We start from the raw sequence: 16,277 nt of genomic DNA on the forward strand, positions 1-16,277 counted from the left end.
ATAGAGTTACATATCACAAAAACTTTCAGAGGAAAAAGAAATCAATCTTCACAAAACGAAAGACCTTTACAGTTTTATCACCCCTGGAAAAAATACCCCCTTAGAAGTCTATAAATAGCTCTCCAGGTTTGCCAGCATATGGCCCAGATGGAAGTCAACACCATAACATTTAAATTAATGTTCTACTTCCCTCTTTTGTGGTTTTGGATTTCATGCCTTGCATGGCCATCATGTACTTCAGTGTGGTAGTAGTTCAAATTTGGTTTTGTGCATCCACTCTCATTCCTTTCTGCATGCAGATTTAGGGAAAGACAAAGTCATACTCCACACCTTCAGTCTGCGGTCTTAGTTTTTACAACATGGTGGTCATATGGAGGTCCCATGGGATATTCTCTTTATGATGTCAGATGCAGTGTGACTATGAGGTCATAAGGGGCATTCTCATAGGACTTGAGAGGTCAGAAGCAGGTCTGCCCAGCTTTTGTAAGGAAGCACTAGGGGAGGAGAGTGCAGTTATGAAGAAGCTGACAGCTCTGTTTGGAAGGAAATAAAACCTGATCACCTCTCCTCTGAAAATGGTTAACCATTTGGTAAGGCCTCTTTTAAGTTAATCTCAAGAGAATTAAAGTAGGTAATATCTTGAGGCTCTCTTTTGTTGCCAAATATTGTCCAAGAGGTCTCTTGATTTTCATTATAAGAGGTAATAAGTTAATAGCTAATTTGGGTTGATTCTGTTAGAATTTTTCCTAATGTTAGGCCCATAAGCAACCACTATATTTAAGAATAGTTTTGGCGGTGTCAGAATGGCCAAGTGGTCTAAGCAGCCAGACTCAAGAAGAATAGTTTTGTCAATAATGGTAACAGTGTTTTTCCTTTACTCTCTGCCAATCACTAAGCACTCTCTACATATTTTCTCATTCGGTCCCTATATAGATATATACACTGAACTGCAGATTTTGTTATATGGCTTTTTACTCTATTAAACTCTGCTGTTCTTTATTCCTTTAAAAAAAAAACTACTAGTTTTCTAGCCTAATACAGGTACAAAGTAAACATTTATTGAATACTTGAAAGACTAAAACTATATGTAAATTAATGCTCAAGGCTCAAAATAATGTTTATCTTTTTTTTAAGATTTTATTTATTTATTCATGAGAGACACAGAGAGAGAGAGAGGCAGAGACACAGGCAAAGGGAGAAGCAGGCTCCCTGCAGGGAGCCTGATGTTGGACTCCATCCCGTGACTCCAGGATCATGCCCTGGGCCAAAGGCAGGCGCCAAACTGCCAAGCCACCCGGGATCCCTGTTTATCTATATTGTAAAACATAATGAAGTCTGGATTCCATCAAATTTGAATTCTTGGTCATTAAAGCATGGGATGAATATAACTTTGCTATTTTTAAAGAGGTATTTGCTAGAAATATGGATAAAGTGATAAGGTTTTCAGAGATTTAGCTTATGTAAGTAAAACTATACTGAAATAATGAAAGAATAGAAAATTAAAATGAAGTACACTTTAACATAGCAATTGGCAAAGTATTTTTAATGTACTGCTCTTAAGTGATAACAAAGATTGACATTGTTAAAATTCCAAGTAAATTGTACAATAATGGGGGAATAATTAAATAAGTCGCAGTAATTCATATTATTATTAGTGCAAAATTAAAAATCCATCCAAATATGGTCATTACAAGGGACTATGTTCATAATGTATGCGAAATGAAGGAAGCAGAATAGAGAACTGTATGCACAGGTATTAGTAGTTAAGGTCACACTACATATAGAGTTCCTCCTGTGTTTATCAGCAACCCCAGATTTTGAAAATGAGAAAGCAGTATGAAACTGGTGTTTATCTATTTATTGTTCACCAGCTTCACTTTTTTAAACTAAATAAGCTCTTCCAACAAATATCCCAGAGCTTGTTGCCAGATTGGCCAAGGATAAGTCTGATGGGATATGTGTAAAAAAAAAATACAAAAGCTGAGCAAATCCTGCATGGATAATTCTGAACACAGATGCAGTGGCTTTATAGACAGTGCAGTTGCACAGGCTTCAGAGTGCGGAAGCTTAAATATCTGCTTTCAAACTGGAACATCTCCAGTCTCCAAAGAACAAATGAAAGAAGGACCAGGACCACAGAATTACCTGGTGAAGGAGGAGTGTGTTGACAAGATCATTCATAAACCCATGAAAATATGTTACTTACTACAGGGTAGATTATGTCCCACATTTTTCATACAAGCTTTTAGAAAATAAAAGGTTGTTCTTTTCAACTTAGTGAGCATTTTAATTGGCATAGTAGATAAGCTTATGTGTTGACCTGGAACAGTGTCCACTGTAGACTGCTTAGTAAAAACTATATATTCAGTTTTACTTCAGTTTTGGTAAAACAAAAACAAAGAATAAAGGATACATTTAGAGCAAAAAAGGTCTGGTCAGACAACCACCAAATGATTCATCAGTGGTGGAATTATGACTTACTCTTTTTCACTTACCTGTATTTTCTCATCTTTATACCCAGTGAACATATATAGCTTTTGTAATAATTGTCTTTTTAAATTTTTAATTAAGATGTCTATCAATACATAATTTTGTTATATTCAATGCTACTATATATGACAGTAACAAAATGTCCTTGACAGCATCCCTAACCTTTTTGTACCTAACTTCTTTATCAGCTAAATGATGAGATGAATAGCAACTTACCTAAGTTGCTCTAACTTTTAGATACAATACTTTGATGATATCAGATGGTTTGCTCTGAACCTAATATGAGGGCTCATCATGTACTATATTAATGGGATTGTGCCATGGCCTCTCAGGAGAAAATGACAGAGCTAGAGTGCAGGCCCAGAGTATCTGACCACAGTTCTATCCTAATGAACTCTGATTATGGCAAAGCGGGAGGCCTTGAAGGGATACTGTTAAAGAACATCATGATGTTGATGATGATGTAAACTTTCCAATGATACAGATTAAAATTCCCAAATTATTTCATCTTTTTTGAAGCAATTGGCAATAAAGAGCTCTGAATTCCAGATTCATCAAATAACTAAAACAATTTTATTCTGTATATGACTTGGTGATGAATTAATCTTTTTGAATAAGCTAAGGTAAAATTATCTGGCCCACTGGAAACCAAAAGTGCCAGTTAGCATCTTGTAATGAAGAGTTGCTAGGGCAACCTCTCTGCTCAATATTTCATTTCCAAGGTGACAGATTTGATGCTGGTCTGGGAAACATTGAAAAACCAAAACATCACTGTGTTCCAGAAGAAGAAAGAACCCATACATAAGTCATGAATGAAACAAAGACCCGGGGACAAAGCCAAACACTGCTTTATAATTTGGCCCCCACAGATGTGGCCGTGCACAGAACACAGGAGTTAGAGTCAATTAAAATTCTCAGTGAAGTGGGTTAAGATTCAGTTTTCCTTTTCAGCTCCATTCTACTTTTCTGTCTACTTTTTTCATAAAACATTAGGTCCAAATCTCAAAAAGCTATACATCTCACTAAGGAGTATATATTTTTAGGTTATTGTCTTCCTAGTCTTTCTATTTCCAAGTGAAGGTTTCTTCCAGTCAGAGGAAATGTTAAGGAATAAAAGATGTTAAGTGTGCTTTGAGAGTGAAATTGGTATTTACTGCAGTATATTTCTATCACCATCATGATTGTTGTTCTTACTCTCAATAACAGAGGAAGGTAAGCAAGCTGGATGGTGTGCTACCATCCAAGGTCTGTGATGAGAATTTACATTGCCACAAAAGGTACCAAGTACAATGCCAATGGTGAAATGCAATTGAAAAATGTTGATCCTCATCCCTTGGCTAAGACAAGAATGTTCTAAAGAACAGGACCCTCACCACTCTTCCAGTTTTTCCTTCTTGGGAATCACTCCATATTTTTCTCTCTCTCACCCCCACATGTTTTAGTCCTATCTAAAGTTCTACTTTAGCCTTGGGTTCCACCCGTACTGTTACCACCTGGGCCACAGTCGCCCAGGCCTCGCCTCCTGATTGACCCTCACCTTCCTAGCCTCAAACTTTTCCAACTATTCTTGTACCTTGTAGCTGAAGCCCAAACTTGATCTTCTTCTAAAAACCCTTTGATTGTCCTCAGGATAACACTGAATTTTTTTTAAGTAATCAAGGCCCTTTCTTTACTAGTGCTAACACCTTCCTCCAGTCACACCAAACTTTCTTTGATCCTTAGACTAGCTCCCCCACTGCTTAGGACGTCCTTCCCCACCTCCTCACCTCATAACTCCTTTTCTGCCCCCTGAGTTTGAACTCTCACAACCAAGTGTGAAGCCTTCTTTGATAACTGAAACTGGGTTAGGGGCCTCTCCAGCATCTTCACTCCACACCTCCCATTTGTTACATTTAACTAGGACTTATTTTACTTGCTATTTCCTCCATGAGATGGCAAACTGTGTTCGGGTAGGAACAAACACTGGCTGTTTTGTTTGGCAGTACCCTAGAGACCAGCTCAGGGCCTGCATACAGTAGGCATGTAATATTTGTTGAATATTTTTATAATAAAAGCCAAAATTTATTGAGTGCCTGCTGAGTACAGTCTGTTATATGCATTACTTCTTTTAATCCCATAACAATCTGAGTAGGTATATTATTTTTACATGAATTACTATGTTTACTTCTTCAGAATATGAACCAGTGAAGAGAGGACAGGTTGAATAAGATTTTATGTCTGCATACTATTTTCAGGGTTTCCAAAGCATTTCTATACTCATAAGAACAAACGCTTATCTATAAATATTATATAGAGTTCCTCTTAGGAAATAGGCTGTCTGTGGGACTATCACTAGTAGAAATGTAAAATTTATTTGAAAGTTGATTTTATTTCCTCTGTCAAAATTTTAAATGTATACATCCTTTGGATCTAGCAATACCACTTTGCAGAATCTATCCCCAAAACGGACTTGTACACGTGCCCCAAAATTTGTGTGCAAGGAAATCTGTTACAGAATTATTTGTGATATGGAAAATAAGGACACAATGTAAATGTACTGGGAAAGAAATGTACTGGGGATGAAAGGTACAGCACAGGAAATATAGTGAACAGCACTATTAAATAGCATTTGATGGTGACAGAGGGTATTACACTTGCGGTGAGCACAGCATAACTTATAGAGTTATTGAATCACTGTGTTGTACACATGAAGCTAATGTAACATTCTGTATCAACTATACTTCAATTAGATAAAATAATGAGGAAGAACCTTGAAACTTATAAGATTAAGTGACATATTTACACATATGTAAAGGTTTCTAACACCTTAATTTTTGTTTTAAGTAGGCTCCTTGCCCGGCATGGAGAGCCCAATGTGGGGCCTGGACTCATGACTCCAAGATTGAGACCTGAGCTGAGATCAAAAGTCAGATCTGAGCCAACTTAACCAACTGAGCCACCCAGGGGCCCCTAAGACCTTAATTTTTAAGATAATTTTTATAAAATAAAAAATAATTTATAAAAGATAAAATAGCAAATCCATATTGCCTTATTTATGTTTATTAAAATCATTATGCATATGTGTATGAATACATGTTATGTGTATATATATGTGTGTGTGTGTGTATATATATATAAGAGTGTGTGTGTATAGAAAAACAACTGGAAAGATAGTCACCAAACTACTCAGTTTCCTTTGTAGATGAGAGAGAAGCTTCCATGTTTTCCTTTAAAGACTTCTAAATGGTCATTCCATACTGAGAGTATATTAATACATTACTTAGCAAATAAAAATAAACCAATAAATTAATTAAAAATTAAGGTCCTTTTATATTTCACAGTTTATCATTTGTTATAGGTCTGTTTTACTCAACACTTATAATGTATATAAAAGTTGTGTATAATATATATTTAGAGCTAAAAGTACTACAACGAAAACTAGCAAGTACATAGATAAAACCCCAAAATCTCCAATAATCTCCTGACTCTGATAAACACTATTAATATTTTGGTAAAAGAGAAAAGGAGGGAGAGAGAGTGCTATGTCTACATCATACATACATGTAACCAAATTTATGTACTATATGTGGAGCTTTGTACCTGATTTTTTTCATTTAGCATTAATTTTTTTTTCTTAAAGATTTTACTTATTTATCCATGAGAGACACAGAGACAGAGGCAGAGACATAGGCCTAGGGAGAAGCAGGCTCCCTCCGGGGAGCCTGACAGGACTCAATTCCAGGACCCTGGGATCACGACCTGAGCCGAAGGCAGACGCTCAGCCAGTGAGCCACCAGGTGCCCCTATTTAGCATTAATTATATTGAGAACTTTTCCCTATGTCATTCCTTATCCTTCAGAAATATGACATTTAACGGAAATATGACATTCCATGATATGGATATACCCACTAGACATTTCATTTCAATGTTGTTTTCAGCATTTTCATTGTTAGATATAAGGCAGTACTAACTATTCTTTGAATTTATGTATCAATATTTCTTTTTTTTTAAGATTTAATTTATTTATTCATAGAGACACAGAGAGAGAGAGAGAGAGAGGCAGAGACACAGGCAGAGGGAGAAGCAGGCTCCATGCAGGGAGCCCAACATGGGACTTGATCCTGGGTCTCCAAGATCAGGCCCTGGGCTGAAGGCGGCACTAAGCCGCTGAGCCACCCAGGCTGCCCTGTATCAGTATTTCTGATTATAAAATATTTACATATGGATTCACTGGAGGAAAGGCTGTATGCTCTTAACAGCTCTGAGTGTACTGCCAAGGCTCTACCAATTTATACTCCCACCAGCAGGATATGACCTATCTTTGCCATCAGTGTTCATTAGTATTTTTGTTTATTTTATTTTATTTGTTTATTAGTATTTTTTAACTTTACAAATTTAATGGTTGGGGGGAGTTATCTAATTGATTTTTCAATATGAATTTTTTATAAATGCACATATTTGGTTACCAGGTAAGACATATTTTTGTATAGGGTTTTGATTTCTTTTTCATTTTTTCCCCTAGATTTTCCACTGAAGTATTCACCATCTTTAAAATTCTTTTATGGTATGGATATGTGTGTGTGTGTATGTGTAAACAGAACAACAGAACACTGATTTATACACACATACTCACATAGACTTATACAGATGCACACACAAAAACATATTTAAGACACTGATTTATACACACATACTCACATAGACTTATACAGATGCACACACAAAAACATATTTAAGACACTGCTCCTGTAATTCTTTGTTGTATATATTACAAATATTTTTCTGAGCTTTGCCTTCATTTTATTTGTTTTTACACAATTTAACATTTTTCTGTATTCAATCTATAAATTTTTCTTCCTTTGATTTTTATGTTTGTACATCCCTACCCTATCATATTTATTTTATGAGAAATTTACTTTTCCACATTTTAGGTTATTGGAATGCTTAGGAGACGACATGATAAGCACAAGAAAATTCTACTTCTCAGTAGAATTCAGTAAATATATCTTATTCTGAATAAAACTGAGGAATACTAATAAAATAAATGTAAAGAATAGAAGTTGCCACCAAACATCCAGGAAGAAATCAGTGTTCAGCTTCTCTCTGGTCCTTCTGGAAGAAGTCAAGTTCAAATGATACACTGCCACCCAATTAATCAGGCTAGAGTTCATTGGAGATACAAATAGAACTTGCCACTCCCAAGATCTCCGTTAGAGACAGAACCACTCATCATGAGGCACAGTCATCAGGAATATAGCATCAATCACGCAACCTCCAGAGCAAAAATCACTGGTTATGCCAAACCAGGATGCATGTTGAACTCCATTCATGTAATGTCTTCAATGTGACTAATAGAAAAAATTCACCAATTCCTTTGCTTCTTCCAAATACATCAAGACCAGTTAGATAAAGCCTTTTTTAAAAAAAAGATTTCTTGCCTTTGATTTTTTCAATTTTTTATTATGGAAAATGGAAACTATGGGAAGAGGCAGACAGAATAGTAGAATGAGCTTCCTCTGACTCAATATTCTTATTATGTAAATTTAACAGTTATCAACTCATGGCTAATCTTGTTTTATCTATTCCTCTCCGCCCCCAACAACTCCCATTACCCCAAGATTTGGAAGCAAGTCCCAAACACCCTACATTTCTCCTGTAACTATTTCATTATGAGATAAGTGCTTTTAAGGATACTATTTCCATTTAGTACCTATAAAGTCTGATATGTTTCTATTTAAATCACTAGCTGCCACCATATTTGTCCAGAAGCACTGGGGGTTTGATCCTCAGATCCTTGTTTTTTGTGTGTTCCTCATCCTTGAACAGTCTGGCTGCTCCACTGAATCTATTCTTTTTTATTTTATTTTATTTTATTTTTTTAATTTATTTTTTTATTGGTGTTCAATTTACTAACATACAGAATAACCCCCAGTGCCCGTCACCCATTCACTCCCACCCCCCGCCCTCCTCCCCTTCTACCACCCCTAGTTCGTTTCCCAGAGTTAGCAGTCTTTACGTTCTGTCTCCTTTCTGATATTTCCCACACATTTCTTCTCCCTTCCCTTATATTCCCTTTCACTATTATTTATATTCCCCAAATGAATGAGAACATATAATGTTTGTCGAATAGACCTGCCCTACGACCCAGCAATTGCACTGTTGGGGATTTACCCCAAAGATACAAATGCAATGAAACGCCGGGACACCTCCACCCCGATGTTTATAGCAGCAATGGCCACGATAGCCAAACTGTGGAAGGAGCCTCGGTGTCCACTGAATCTATTCTTGCTAAGGGTAAGGACCTTCTAGTCGCCTAGTTCAAGAGAAACTCTTCAGTATTTATTTGGCTTTCCTCCACATTTAACCCTACCATACCCTCCCACTGCTTTTTCCCCTTCCAGGACATGACTGTCACTCTCTTCTTTTTTTTTTTTTTTTTTATGATAGTCACACAGAGAGAGAGAGAGAGGCAGAGACACAGGCAGAGGGAGAAGCAGGCTCCATGCACCGGGAGCCTGACGTGGGATTCGATCCCGGGTCTCCAGGATCGCGCCCTGGGCCAGAGGCAGGCGCCAAACCGCTGCGCCACCCAGGGATCCCTGACTGTCACTCTCTTATGGTTCTTTTGCTCTGGTTCATTCTCAGTCTCTCTCTCTCTCTCTCTCTCTCATTCTTTCTCTCTCTGCCTCTCTTTCCCTCCCTCTCTCTTTCTCTTTCTGACTTTTTCCTTTAGAGACTTTTATGATGGAAAAGATGTCACTGGAGGCGCCTAGGTGGCTCAGTTGGTTAAGGGGCCAACTCTTGATTTCATCTCAGGTCCTAATCTCATGGGTTCTGAAATGGAGTCCTGTTTTGGGCTCCATGCTCAGCAGGGAGTCTGCTTAAGATTCTCTCCCTCTGCCTCTCTCCCTAGTTGTGCAGGAGTGCACATTCTCTCTCTTTCAATAAAGAAATCTTTAAAAAAAAAAAAAAGAAAATGCCACTATATTTAAGAAGAGAAGGTAAGCAAAGGAAGGACATAATCTCTTACAAGTTCTCCCCTGGTCCTTTGATACTGGATGATATTTACTCATGACTATGAGAGGCTTTTCAAACATTTTTGCAGCTCCACGCTACCATCCGCCAGCAACCAGCCATGAACTGCCAACCCAAAAAAGGCCAATTTCTTCTCAGTTTAAAAACAAAACTGACTAAGAGCTTTCCTCTCTCATTTTTAAATATCTTTACAAATAATTTTCTTTTCAATGGCTGAAATATATTTCTGTTACAACTGTAGAAGACCAAAGTGGAATACATTTTTTTGAACCAGAAATGAAAAATACATCAAGCAGGATATATAGAAAATCAGTCTTACCTCGTCAAAAACCTTGGAAACAACAAGCTTGTCCAGAATGGGAACATAGGTGGGGATGTGAGGGACTGCTGTCACTGATAAGGCATCCATGATGGTGAGTTTCTTGGCAACCAAGCCATGGGTCTTGAGCCAGTTTTCTGAAGACATACTTGAAGAAATAAGAACACAAACTGTGATGCTTTAAAACTTGTAATAAACAAAAACATAACTAAATCGCCCTGGTAAAATGAAAGTACTCACTCTTGGTTGTGAAGTTGACTTCCTTCTCGACTCAATGTTTCTAATGATTTGCCATCTAGATACTCATTTGTCAGTAGGATGCTTATTTCTGTGGAAGGAGAAATGACAGTTGTATAATTTCCTAATATATGGGTTTTTTAAATCAAAATGCAAAAGGGTCATACTTCTCTCTCAGTTCGGTCATGGCTGAGGGCTAACAAATGGATCACATTTCAGAGAATACTGATTTGTCCTGGTGGGTTCTCAGGCCAAGATTCATTTGCAATTACACTAAAAACCAATACATAGGTAAATATGACCCTATCATTGTTTTGCTTATCGACTTCATCCTATATCCATTTGAGATCTCTCTCCATAGAAGAATGAAACACTCATTCTCTCATTCCTCAGAAAACACATTTTTTAAATGTTAAATGAGAATGTCATTAACCAATGATTGTTCAATATTGCTCTCATTAGACTTCCTCCAAAGTATACAAAAGAATCTTGATCAATATTTTAGTTTCTGATAGTTTGATTTGTGGTTCCTCCATTCTGTATGGAAAACCAAAATCCCTATTAAATCCTGTTTAGTTGTAGATACACATTTTCAAATTAATATTTGGGGTTTTTAATATAATCCTTACATAAACTTGGACTTCTAAATAAAAAGAAATATTAGTTGAATTGGCGGCATCTAGAAGGAAGGGTGTTTGGGAATGAGCTAATTAAATGTCTAAGAAATCATACTCTCTTTATCATATAAGCCCTTTAAGAATCATGCATGTAGCAGACCTAGGGACTATGACAGGTTAATTGAAACAGAGGAAAAGACATCACAATGATCAGCAATAGAGAACACAAGGTTAGATTCAGCTATGATGGAGTATATACTTGTCACTCAGTTACTTCCTCCTACCTCGAGGATAGATTGTATGTATCTGTGTGGTTAGCTGGGATTTATTATTTATCAACTATTTGAAATATAGCAAAAAGTACTACAGGACTTAAACTCTTAGAAATTTACTACTTTAAGAATAAGGATTTTATCAATAGTAATAAAATCTGAGTGGAAAAGTCTTATTTTCCTCACATTTAGCCCCGCAAATGCTGACTATATGGACCAGAGAGGGGCTCTTCAGATGTGCCACCTGGGAATGAAGGGAAGAAAATAAACCAGCTGCGAAATATTCGATTTTCAAGTTCAAACCCTGGAGTGGCAGCAAGCACTATACTAGCACTAGAGTTATGTGAACCACTTGTATATTAAACATCTAGGCACAGTAATTGCAAATTTCAGTCTAAGAAAATACAGTTCACTATAGTAAGCAGACCTGATTTACAAGGAGTTCCTGAACAGAAAGCAATCCCAACCCATTTAAAAATGATTTGTTTCCAAAAAAAAAAAAAAAAGATTTGTCTCCCCCCCAAGTGTTTCTACACCCAGTTCTTTTAGGAGCAGACACACTGGGCAAAGGGAGGCCATCCTGGGCTTCCTGCCATAGAGACCCTCTCTGGCTTGCCTCTGTCACTTGAAGTGTTCCAGTTGCTGGAAGCAGAAAGGCCATCTGTCCTCTCACTGCAAGTTGAGCTCTTGAGGGTGGACATCTGGCTTCTGAGCAGGCTAGTTTTGGTGGATTCTGTTGGTATAAAAAGGAAAGGGGTTAAAGGAATTTGGGACAAAGGAGAGACTTTATTAGATGTATCTATTTCCTTGGATCCTTAAAAAAAAAGAGTATAGTTTCCAAACCTCAGAGGACAGTTCTGCTACCAACCAAACACTGCAGTAAAGGCTTGTTCCACTTATCTGAGCTCAAGCTCTCCCCCTCTTTGGGACAGATACACTTCCTAGCTCATTCAAGTCGTTGGCAGAACTTTTTTCCTTGTAGTTGTGAGACTGCTGTGAGTCCTTGCTGGCTGCTGGGGTGGGGGGTGGGGGGGCTCTCAGCTCCCTAAGCACCTATGTTACTGCTCAGGTAGCCCCTTCATCTTCAAGCCAGCAATGGCACACTGGATTCCCCTCATGCTTCAAGTTTCTTTGACTTTCTTTTCTGTCATGGGCTGGAAAAAGCCCCTCCTTTTAAGAGCTCATGTAAGTATACTGGGCTCTCCTAGATATGTGTGGCTTAAGGGCAACATAACATAACCCTAGGAGTGATTTCTCACCATGTTCATAGACTGCAGGCCTTTAACTAGCAAATAGATACTCATCAAATACTAACATTTAATCTGAGTGTTATACAGAGGTAATGAGCTTGTACCAAGACATCTTGATTATTTTTCATATGTGATTACAGAAGCCACATTAATTATATGTTCTGTATTTCACAATTTGGAGGCACAAGTACCAAGGGTTTATGTAGTACTCATCAATGGAATGTGTCCTTGTTTTCAACAAAAGGCACTTAACCTCTCCTATAAGAAACTAGATAATTAGGTGGAAGATGAGCTAGTAATCTATAAATTGTCTCCCTTTTGCACAGAAAGTTAACATCAGTGGTCTCTGTACATAGAGATAGGACTGTGCTATTTATTACTCATTATTTTTCTAGGCAACAACAGGGTGAAGCCTGTCTTGGTTGCCTCTGTAACCAGGAATTAAGATGGGTAAATTTCATTGGGAGCTATGTCTGTGAATAAAAGGCATAAATTTTATGATCCACATAGGAAGCTGAACTCTGGCAAGGCCACGTTGACCAAAATTGTTAGGCAAAATAATAGGTATGACAAAATGAAAACAAATTTAGCTCCCAAAGTCTCCAAACATAAAAAATAAACAAACAACTGTACTATTCCCAAACCCTAAAAAAAACAAATAAAAAAATATTTATCTGGCAGTGGATTCAAGCACTTAACTACTCCCCAAGCTCTGCAGTCAGTCACTATATTTCATTACTCTTCTATGTTAAGAATTGAAACAGAACAAAAATTCAGGACAGGGACATCTATCAATAGCAACAATCCCAAATCTAAGTGAAATGGTAGAAGTGACAAAGGCCATTAAAATGTTTAGGACAGAGGAGGGGCAAGATGGAGGAAGAGGAGGGTCCCCAAATCACCTGTCCCCACCAAATTACCTAGATAACCTTCAAATTATCCTGAAAATCTACAAATTCGGCCTGAGATTTAAAGAGAGAACAGCTAGAAGGCTACAGTGAGAAGAGTTCGCGCTTCTATCAAGGTAGGAAGACGGGGGAAAAAGAAATAAAGAAACAAAAGGCCTCCAAGGGGGAGGAGCCCCGCGAGGAGCCGGGCTGAGGCCGGGGCGAGTGTCCCCAGGACAGGAGAGCCCCGTCCCGGAGACGCAGGAGCTGCACCGACCTTCCCGGGCGGAAAGGGGCTCGCAGGGAGTTAGAGCAGGACCCCAGGAGGGTGGGATGCCCTCAGGCTCCCTGGGACACTAACAGAGGAACTGCGCCCCGGGAGAGTGCGCCGAGCTCCCTAAGAGCTGCAGCGCGCACGGCGGGACCCGGAGCAGCTCGGAGGGGCTGGGGCGGCGGCTCCGCGGAGGGGGCTGCGGGGCGGGAGCAGCTCGGAGGGGCTCGGGCGGGCTCGGACAGAGGAAGAGGCTCCTTGCGGAGGGGGCTGGGCGGCCGGGAGAGCGAATCCAACAGCACAGGCTGGGGAGCACTGGGCGCCCGGACGTAGCTCAGCATCCGGCCTCCCTCCGGGACAGGCAGAGGCCGGGAGGGCCCAGGACAGCAAGGACGCTCCTGCCCCGAGCTGAGCAGATCAGCGGCCCCGCCCCGGAGCCTCCAGGCCCTGCAGACTGCGGGAGCTGAAGCCAGGGCTCCAGAGCTGGCCTCAGGGTTGTTCCTCCAGGGGCCTCACGGGGTAAACAACCCCCACTGAGCCCTGCACCAGGCAGGGGACAGAGCAGCTCCCCCAAGTGTTAACACCTGAAAATCAGCACAACAGGCCCCTCCCCCAGAAGACCAGCTAGACGGACAAGTTCCAGGGGAAGCCAAGGGATTTAAAGTATACAGAGTCAAAGATACTCCCCCGTGTTTTTTTTTTTCTTTTTTTTTCTTTTTGATTTCTTTTTTTTTTAATTTTTTTTTTTTATTTATGATAGTCACAGAGAGAGAGAGAGAGAGAGAGAGAGAGAGAGAGAGAGAGGCAGAGACATAGGCAGAGGGAGAAGCAGGCTCCATGCACCCGGAGCCCGACGTGGGATTCGATCCCGGGTCTCCAGGATCGCGCCTTGGGCCAAAGGCAGGCGCCAAACCACTGGGCCACAGGGATCCCCTCTTTTTGATTTCTGATTGCTTCCCCCACCCTTTTTTTCGCCTTTCTTTTTCTTTCTCTTCTCTTTTTTCATTTTTTTCTTCCTTTTTTCTTTTTTCTTTTTCTCTTTTCTTTCCTTTTTTTCTCTCTTTTTCTCCTTTTCCCAATACAACTTGTTTTTGGCCACTCTGCACTGAGCAAAATGACTAGAAGGAAAACCTCACCTCAAAAGAAAGAATCAGAAACAGTCTTCTCTCCCACAGAGTTACAAAATCTGGATTACAATTCAATGTCAGAAAGCCAATTCAGAAGCACTATTATACAGCTACTGGTGGCTCTAGAAAAAAAGCATAAAGGACTCAAGAGACTTCATGACTGCAGAATTTAGATCCAATCAGGCAGAAATTAAAAATCAATTGAATGAGATGCAATCCAAACTAGAAGTCCTAACGACGAGGGTTAACGAGGTGGAAGAACGAGTGAGTGACATAGAAGACAAGTTGATGGCAAAGAGGGAAACTGAGGAAAAAAGAGACAAACAATTAAAAGACCATGAAGATAGATTAAAGGAAATAAACGACAGCCTGAGGAAGAAAAACCTACGTTTAATTGGTGTTCCCGAGGGCGCCGAAAGGGCCAGAGGGCCAGAATATGTATTTGAACAAATCATAGCTGAAAACTTTCCTAATCTGGGAGGGGAAACAGGCATTCAGATCCAGGAAATAGAGAGATTCTCCCCCCCCTAAAATCAATAAAAACCATTCAACACCTCGACATTTAATAGTTAAGCTTGCAAATTCCAAAGATAAAGAGAAGATCCTTAAAGCAGCAAAAGACAAGAAATCCCTGACTTTTATGGGGAAGAGTATTAGGGTAACAGCAGACCTATCCACAGAGACCTGGCAGGCCAGAAAGGGCTGGCAGGATATATTCAGGGTCCTAAATGAGAAGAACATGCAACCAAGAATACTTTATCCAGCAAGGCTCTCATTCAAAATGGAAGGAGAGATAAAGAGCTTCTAAGACAGGCAGGAACTGAAAGAATATGTGACCTCCAAACCAGCTCTGCAAGAAATTTTAAGGGGGACTCTTAAAATTCCCCTTTAAGAAGAAGTTCAGTGGAACAATCCACAAAAACAAGGACTGAATAGACACTAAACACCATAGACACTATGGTGACACTAAACTCATATCTCTCAAAAGTAACTCTGAACATGAACGGGCTTAATGACCCCATCAAAAGGCGCAGGGTTTCAGACTGGATAAAAAAGCAGGACCCATCTATTTGCTGTCTACAAAAGACTCATTTTAGACAGAAGGACACCTACAGCCTGAAAATAAAAGGTTGGAGAACCATTTACCATTCAAATGGTCCTCAAAAGAAAGCAGGGGTAGCCATCCTTATATCAGATAAACTAAAATTTACCCCGAAGACTGTAGTAAGAGATGAAGAGGGACTTAAAGGATCATACTTAAGGATATGATACTTAAAGGATCTATCCAACAAGAAGACTTAACAATCATACTTAAAGGATCTATCCAACAAGAGGACTTAACAATCCTCAATATATATGCCCCGAATGTGGGAGCTGCCAAATATATAAATCAATTATTAACCAAAGTGAAGAAATACTTACATAATAATACACTTATACTTGGTGACTTCAATCTAGTTCTTTCTATACTCGATAGATCTTCTAAGCACAACATCTCTAAAGAAACGAGAGCTAAATGATACACTGGACCAGATGGATTTCACAGATATCTACAGAACTTTACATCCAAACTCAACTGAATACACATTCTTCTCAAGTGCACATGGAACTTTCTCCAGAATAGACCACATACTGGGTCACAAATTGGGTCTGAACCGATACCAAAAGATTGGGATCATCCCCTGCATATTCTCAGACCGTAATGCCTTGAAATTAGAACTAAATCACAACAAGAAGTTTGGAAGGACTTCAAACATGTGGAGATTAAGGACCATCCTGCTAAAAGATGAAA

The 16,277-nt window shown here is 39.2% G+C and overlaps 1 protein-coding gene and 1 long non-coding RNA gene across 14 annotated transcripts in view; one reads left to right on the forward strand and one right to left on the reverse strand.

Annotated features, from left to right (window-relative positions):
* VWA3B (von Willebrand factor A domain containing 3B) overlaps positions 1–16,277 on the reverse strand; it is a 256,215-nt gene that overhangs the window by 107,773 nt on the left and 132,165 nt on the right. For all 13 annotated transcript variants that reach the window (XR_012003285.1, XR_012003287.1, XR_012003286.1 and 10 more), the window contains 3 exons: positions 11,567–11,683; positions 10,065–10,152; positions 9,825–9,972 (listed from right to left, as the gene is read on the reverse strand). Coding sequence is in view for 8 of the 13 variants with exons in the window: in XM_072768076.1 (XP_072624177.1) it covers positions 9,825–9,972; positions 10,065–10,152; positions 11,567–11,683 (353 nt within the window). In the remaining 5 variants the exon portion in view is untranslated. The remainder of the gene's footprint in view (positions 1–9,824; positions 9,973–10,064; positions 10,153–11,566; positions 11,684–16,277) is intronic.
* On the forward strand, positions 196–5,500 carry LOC140600103 (uncharacterized). The gene is made up of 2 exons (XR_012003289.1): positions 196–590; positions 5,314–5,500. It is a non-coding gene; the product is annotated as an uncharacterized lncRNA (long non-coding RNA).

The sequence above is a fragment of the Canis lupus genome, chromosome 11, assembly GCF_048164855.1.
Source record: "Canis lupus baileyi chromosome 11, mCanLup2.hap1, whole genome shotgun sequence".
Lineage (NCBI taxonomy): Eukaryota > Metazoa > Chordata > Mammalia > Carnivora > Canidae > Canis > Canis lupus.